The following is a 7,875-nucleotide window of genomic DNA, read 5'->3' as shown; positions in this document are numbered from 1 at the left end:
GCAAAATTCTACCATGCGAGTTCCAGCATTATTTCTGTCACCAAGGCCAAATTTTCCAACTACCAGTGATTCTTCTTTGTTTCCAACTTTTGCATTCCATATATAATTTATTTATTAGTATCTTTATATGTCTGCTCTTGACTTCTCTTTGGGGGTAAGAAACATCAGATACAAATGTATAGTATTTAACATTCTATGTAGTACATATAAAGGAGCTCTGGTGGTGTAGTGGGTAAAGCATTTGGCTAACCAAAAGTTGGTGATTCAAACCCACCAGCTGCTCTGAGGAAAGAAGATGAGGCCATCTACTTTGTAAAGACTTACAGCCTTGGAAATCCAATGGGGGTCACTATGAGTCAGAACCAACTTGATGGCAGTAGGTTTGAGTATCATGATAAGAAGTATCAAAGAAAACCAACAGACCACCTTAGTTATCAGGTACAGCTATAAGAGAAATACTACAGGCAGATGGCTTTAAGAAACAAATTTATTTTCTCACAGTTTAGGAGGCTAGAAGTCTTAATTCAGAGCACAGGCTCTACTAGAAGGTTTTTTCTCTCTGTTGACTCTAGAGGAAGGCCTTCATCTCTTCACGTTTTGCTTCCTTAAAGATCTCTGGATATCCTGGCATCCATCTTACCCCATCTCTGCTCTACTTGCTTGTTTAATTTCTTTTATATCTCAAAAGAGATTGATTCAAGATATACCCTACACTGATCCTGCCTCACTAACATAACAAAGGCAACTCACTCTCAACTGGGATTATAACTACAAGCATAGAAGTTAAGATTTACAACACATATTTTTGGGGACATAATTCAATCCATAACACAGATGTGGTAAATTCATTTTGTTGTTAATTCAAATACGTCGTAAATTGGGGATTACCTATAAATACAATGGAATATAATTCAGCCATAAAGAGAAATGAAATTCTGATTCATGCTATAACATAGATGAACCTTGAAAATATTATGCTAAGTGAAATATCAGAAATAAAAGGATAAATATTGTATGATCCCCTTTATATGAAATGTTAAGATTAAGAAAACACTTAAGACAAATTAAACACTGCATAAACAGGTTGTGGTTAATAATTAGGAACATTTATTAAGCACCAAGAGTATACTGCAGTCATTGCTATATAAAAACATAATTGTTGATACAGTATCCCTGCCATGAAGCTTACAATCTAAAATGAAGTATTTCAAAGTATCCTTAACTTACAAATGGCTATTTTGGCAAATGGCTGAGGCAAGATAACGTATTATTTCAGATGCAGTGTTAAAACACTTTGACTGTGATCCAAATAATGTTTTAATTGTACCAGGATATGTTCCTGAATTATATTAGGCTTGCTAAGAAAATGAGCATTTAGAAATTAGGTTGAAAAATGAATTATTTCAAATTGTCTATAAACCAAAAAATACTTCCTTCTGCAGAGTGGGTGGTGGGTAGGATTTCAAATAAAGAGATGCTTACTGGCATGAGTTTTTCAGTAGCCAGGGCAAGCTTCACAAAAAATATTATGAAATAGATCAAGTCTGTCTTCTATTCCATTTATAACTTTCAATTTCTTCATTCTTTTCCACCTGTAAGGGCTCTAATGATGTCCCTATACAGGAAGAAAATATTCTATCTACATAAACTGCCCTAAAGTATTAGAGACTTAACAAGCTGAATTTCTAAGAAATATTAATTCACATTTCAAGAGAGGACTGAGCAAAGACAGCAGTGAGACCTCTGGCTACAGAAAATGCCTGGCTATATAAAATATATAAACAAAGCAGTTGAGATCAGTTCATGCATCATCAAAGTGAGTAAGAATGTAGAGAAAGGCTTGTTTTTCTGCTTTGCATTTCTGGTGTAGGGGGAGATTTAGCATTAAGAACCTACACTATCCTATTCTGTCTATATCTATAGTACAGTACTTAATAAATATTTTCAAGGTTTTCATTGCTGGTCATATATTAGCTGACAAAGGCACACAAGGGATTGTGATTCTTACTGTCAAATGCAAAGACTGTTTTACACTACTGAGCACATACAGTCTTAAAATACATAGTAGTTTCAATCATTTATGATAATTCTTTGAATTTTAAAAGGACACTAAAAAGTAATCTGTTTGAAAACAGAATTTCCTCAGTTAAGTGCATGCATGTATATATATATATATATATATATGTATTTTAAAATGCATGCACACAAATATTTTAATGGCAGAGTGGTAGCATCCTGAGATTTCTTATGGCAAAACAGTATTTTAGTAATTTCTGGAAAACCCAGCAACTTTCCTTTTAGAAGGCCATCTTGGGTAAGCTTCTTTTTAAATGATAACATAGCAGCAATAACATTTTCAAAATGTTCATAAAGCTTGCTTTATGTAACAAACTTATCCAGAAAGAATGATCCTGAAATTTCAGGATAATTTTTTTTTTTTAATAAAGTAGAAAAACTCCTACTTCTGACCTAAAAGTAACACTTTTAAGGTCCCTCTACCAAGTTGAAAGTGTCATTTCCATCTCTGTTTACCTTATTTATACTAAATAAAATGATCCTGAAACTTCAGGATTAATTTTAATAAAGTATAGTAATTCACTACTTTTAACATCCTTCTTCCAATTTAAAAGTGTCATTTACAGTTGTTATTTACCTAAATAAAATCCAATTAATTATGAGACTGGAAACAGAAAACATGAAACAATTACATATCAACATAATTCTTTCTAATAAGATGACAGAAGTTAATTTCAATGGGTTTCTATGAAAAAAACCGAGAAACAAAATTAAACACAATCAGCACTGTAATAAATGAATTTGGGTTTATAAATCTCAATCAATGCACTTATTTTTGGGAGCTCTGGTAGCGTAGTGCCTAAGGCACTTGAGTGCTAACCAGAAGGCTGGCAGTTCAAATCTACCAGCCACTCCTCAGAGGGAAGGTTGGGCAATCTACTTCCGTAGTGCTACTGCCTCGGAAACCCAAGGAGGGGTCGCTATGAGTCGGGTCCGACTCGACGGCACATAACAACAACAACAACAGCACTTACTTTTAGTTGGTATTGTACCAAACAGCTAGAATTCCTGATTAAAATATGTGTTTTTCTAAGGCAAGGCAAATTTGATTATGCATAAAGCACACATATTAGCGTGATTATAAAGACAATATGAACAATAAATACACATACACTTTTTTTTAAGAGATATATTCCAAGCTACATAAAATTTAATTTCATGTCCTATTGTAAGTCTACATCTTTGATATTAAACTTAGGAGCATATTTGCTGGAATACATTAAAAAATACTTTATTTGTCCAATATTGTAAAGTATACTGTATTTTCAAACACTGGGTAGAAAATTTCTGCACAAAATTTAAAAAGGCATACTATTAATTAACTATAACTACTGTTAAGTATTTATATGAAGGAAGTTTACAAAAAGAGCAAAACATAAAACTAAGCGTAATAATTACTGCATATAACAAAAAAGTAACAAAACCAAGTATTTCCGAATACATTTGTTTCTTGTTTTAGTAATCTTTATATCTTTTCTACAGCTATTAATTTGACAAACATGCTAAATTTGTAACAGATTTATTTTTATTGGTGTTATTTTTCTTTCTCATACTTTCTCCCAACAGCAATTGAAAGTAATTTTCTTCTGAATAACAATGTGAAAAAATTTTTATATTTTTATCTGTGTCATGTAAAAGTTGACTCCTTACTTGCATTTTACCAACTTGTATTTAATTTTTTTGGATCTTAATTGATATTTAACCATGTGATTTTTGTTGTTAAGTATAGTGTGCATGTCAATAAATTGATAAGGATTAACAAAAGTAAATCCTGATTTCAGCTATGTTTTAAATACATTACACAAACTTTTTTTTTCTTAATTAGAAAAAAAAGAGATGAAGAAAACCTGTAAGTCTCCTTCAGTCTCAACTGTTTTGAGAAAGAGCTTTAAATAAAGATGGATTAAGTCAAGTAATGTTGGTGATTTCTTATCTTTGCATAGAAGGAAAAAAGTAAAATAAAGGCAATTACTTCCTCCCCAAGGTCTCAGCTAGTTTCTTAAGTCTTTTCTTCAGCTCCAGTGGAAATTTCTCATAGCACTTCTTACAGACCGGCTTCATGTCAAACTCCACAAACTTATTCCTAAAGATAACAAACAAAATTAGTGGAAATGTGCAATTTAGACATACAAGTAACATGAAGTAATTTTACTGAACTAAATGAAGATACTATACGATTAATACCCATATTCATGTTACTAAAGGACTGTTATTCTAATCTTAACTCTTGTCATTGTGGAAAATAATAAATTCACAATATAATTTGAAAAAAGTTAGTTCTTCTAAATTATGCCATATAAAATGTATATTTTATTTAATGATAAGTATACAGGAAATCTAATGTAAGTAAATTTCAGGTGTATAATAAATCACATTTTAAGGTACCATGAGAACACCTTAAAGAATACACTTATTTAAAGCAAAGAATCATCTTTTTATAATGTGAACAATCCTCTCTTTACTGGAGGAAATGATCTTAATATTTTAAATCAGATAGCTTTGAGGTTTCACCTTTTCCTAGTATAAGATGATTTGCCTCCCACCCCTAACAAAATAATGTTCATCTCAAATCCTGATGAGTTATTTTGATTGCGTGACAGGGAAAGTTATGAGAAAGATTTTCATTGCTCTTAAAGAACACAAATGTAGCCAAAATCACCCACTGTTATTTTGCACATGGTAGCTGTAAAGAGAACCTACCTGTTCTTTCTAAAAGCTAGAGCAATATGCATTATCAATTTATTGGTACAACAGTCCTAGAGAAGGTAACTTTTCAGATGGCTTTCTGACCATCTGCAATAGATTTCCTACAATTTTGGAATCTAGGATCTTTAATTCTGAATTGAGAAACACACAACTTTGTAACTTGTTCATTATCTATGAAATTATACTTATTAAACATTTGTTGAACAAGTCTAGTGGTATAGTACATTATCAACTATGACAAAATGGTAAAGTAAGTTGATATAACTTAAAACTTTTCCCACCATCTATCTAGTAACAGATTAGAATTCTTCCCTTCAACCCATGGAAAAAAAAAAGGATATCTACACTGTATTGTGATTAGGAAAAAAAAAAAAAAGGAGGTTCCGAATGCTACAGATTAAGGAAAATATATGAAGCACAAGCTAATATACGTGTGGACCTTATTCATGCAATCTTTATAATTTTAATAATTATGCAAAAAGACTAACTCTACACATGACAAATACATGTATTTCAATCTCTGGCAGCTACAAATACATGCAAAACAAAGAGACAGAAACAGAACAAAAGCATTCCAAATGACTAACCAAGGAAGAAAGGAGTGAAAATGATGATAGAAGGGATAGAAAAGTTTACAAACAGACTGTTTTTTTCTTTTTCTGCTTGTCCTTATCCTTTGCTTCTCTCTCTCGTTTGGCAAGTCGCCTCTTAAATTCTTCTGGCATTTTCTCATAACAGTGTTTGCAGACTGGTTTTAGATCAATTTCAACAAACTTATCCCTTTGAGCCAGACAAAGAAATAGAGGAAAGAACAGGGAATAATTAAAGGAAATACCTTTATTTTCAGAAAGTCTGAACAGAAAGAAGAAATAAGGAATCAAATAATTCTATTGTTAAAAATTCTGTAAGTATTTTTAAAAATGTTACCCTAAAGTTCTCAGTCTTAGGAGTCATACTACACCAAACTGCAGTACTTACTTAAGTGTTAATTTAGTGTTGCAGGTGGAACAGGCAAAGCAGTTCACGCACCAGGCCTTATTAAGAGCAGAAACCACTAGAGAAAGAAGGAAGACATTTGGTCACATAGAAATACACTGGCATGGCAGAGAGGGGAAATTTAAAATTTCAACTCTAAAAGAGAGCTAAAGCTACTTCTGTAACACCTAGAAATTTTTAAGGTTTTCTAGAAAAAGAATCACATAACTAAAACGTTCAGTGCTATCAAGTAACTGATGTTTATTGATTTAATCTATTTTATTCATGATATTAAGGCTATTTTTTCAATTATTAAAAAGCATACAAACAATTTATGCCTCCCATGAGCATAAGCTTCTACTTAAGGCAGTTTATCACTACTTTTTTCAACCTTTACTTGTAGTTCAATTATTGTGTTGTAATTCTGCCTTTCCTTTGAATACCCTGTGAGAATTTAAATGGTTATACTATGTCTATTTCTTCTCACCAAAGAGTGTGTCTGCTCACTGCTGTGGATGAGGCCCATACCTCTAACACATTTGACTTTACTCACATTCACTTTTCCGGCACAGGCTTGTCTACCAGTGACTCTCCACTACATTTATGTTCCTACTGTTGTTTGCCTAACAGAGAAATATGAACTAGAAAGATAATTTTTAAAAGTCCAGACATTAACTTATTCCATTTAGTAGTCTTTCTTCCGAAGTGGACAATAATTATTTACCTTTCTTTGACATCTTCTTTCACCTGGCAACTGTGCTGCATGTAGGAGGGAGTTTATTTCCAAGGGGCACTAAATACTGCCTTCCTGAACTAGTTCTTTTGCAAACTGCATAGAGGCAGTGTTTCAGAAAGTATTTCCTGAGTTAGGTGATATCTGCTGAGAACTATAAAGCCTGCTGAAAACAGGAATGCTTAAAACGTTGCCAGGAAGTTTCTGGCAGAATTGTGTTAGCCACTATTTGCAAACACAGCTGCTTCCTCTCTGTTCCAGTCAATCAGCCCTGCCTAATTATCACAGGACAAGTGTGATAAGCACTAGAAATGCCTACAGATAACTGTCAAGTTTTAGCATCTGTAAGGCTAACATTACTCTTCCTAAATGGCACAGAAGATTAAACTGCTCCTAATAAGCAATGCCCTATTATAACTTCAAAGTTATATAATTCCAGGAACAAGACAGAAACAGGTCTCAGGATCTGCCAAGACACAGTCTACAGTAATAGTTCCCTCAACTCTTAGTGTAAGAACCCTGAGGCACTGGGTAACAGAAAAGACTCCAGAACAAGACAACCGTCTAGGACTTTGGTGGTGGTAATCCCAACTAGAATTCTTACTGCCACAGCCTAGTTCCTTTCATACCCCACATGGACCCATGGTAATTATTAGAAAGAAATGTGGTATCCTATGTGGAATCTGCATATTGAATCACAGTCTTAAACTGAACTTGAAATGCTCAATATGAGCTTGAAGTAGTATAAAATGGAGAACAAATCCAACTCTTAATATATTATAGTCTCATTGCTAGATTACTTGGGAAATATGGCAAAGAAAGAGAAAAAGTAACTGCTAAGATCACATTCCAAAAAATAGCAATCGTCAACTTTTTTCAATTTTCAAAATTTACTCAAATGTTTTTGTGCCAAAATGTCACATAGAATCCACAGACACTTACCATCACCTTCAATAACACGGTTACAATGGAAACAAACATCACCAAATAGCTGAAAAAAAAAAAGTATTAAGTTTTAGAACTCTGAAAACATAATGTCAACTCTTTCTCTCACTTAAAAACAAATAGCTGGCTATCTGAAACCAGAATTAACCATTAGTAATGGTAAATTAGTAAAGATCATTGGATAGTTTTTATTTCTTACAGTGAAAATAATTTATTTTTCAGCACTTAAAAAAATCTATCTATACAGTAGCACTATTTACAATAGCCAAAAGATGGAAACAACTTAGGTGTCCATCAGCTTAAGAATGGATAACCAAACTATGGTACATACACACAATGGAATACTATGCAACCCTAAAGAATAACACAGAATCTTCAAAATACCACATAATGTGGATGAACTTGGAGGACATTATGCTGAGTGAAATAAGTCAATCATA

The 7,875-nt window shown here is 32.8% G+C and overlaps 1 protein-coding gene across 1 annotated transcript in view; it reads right to left on the bottom strand.

Moving 5' to 3' along the window:
- Window positions 1–4,044: 4,044 nt before the first annotated feature.
- LIMS1 (LIM zinc finger domain containing 1) overlaps window positions 4,045–7,875 on the bottom strand; it is a 47,294-nt gene continuing 43,463 nt past the window's right edge. The window contains exons 8-10 of the mRNA XM_007942365.2: window positions 7,433–7,481; window positions 5,761–5,836; window positions 4,045–4,159 (exon numbers count right to left, since the gene is read on the bottom strand). Of these exons, the coding sequence (XP_007940556.1) occupies window positions 4,045–4,159; window positions 5,761–5,836; window positions 7,433–7,481 (240 nt within the window). The remainder of the gene's footprint in view (window positions 4,160–5,760; window positions 5,837–7,432; window positions 7,482–7,875) is intronic.

Source organism: Orycteropus afer, unplaced genomic scaffold, assembly GCF_000298275.1.
Source record: "Orycteropus afer afer isolate SDZICR_OR568_19922 unplaced genomic scaffold, OryAfe1.0 scaffold00089, whole genome shotgun sequence".
In the NCBI taxonomy this organism is placed as follows: domain Eukaryota; kingdom Metazoa; phylum Chordata; class Mammalia; order Tubulidentata; family Orycteropodidae; genus Orycteropus; species Orycteropus afer.
This window is presented reverse-complemented; position numbering and strand designations above follow the sequence as displayed.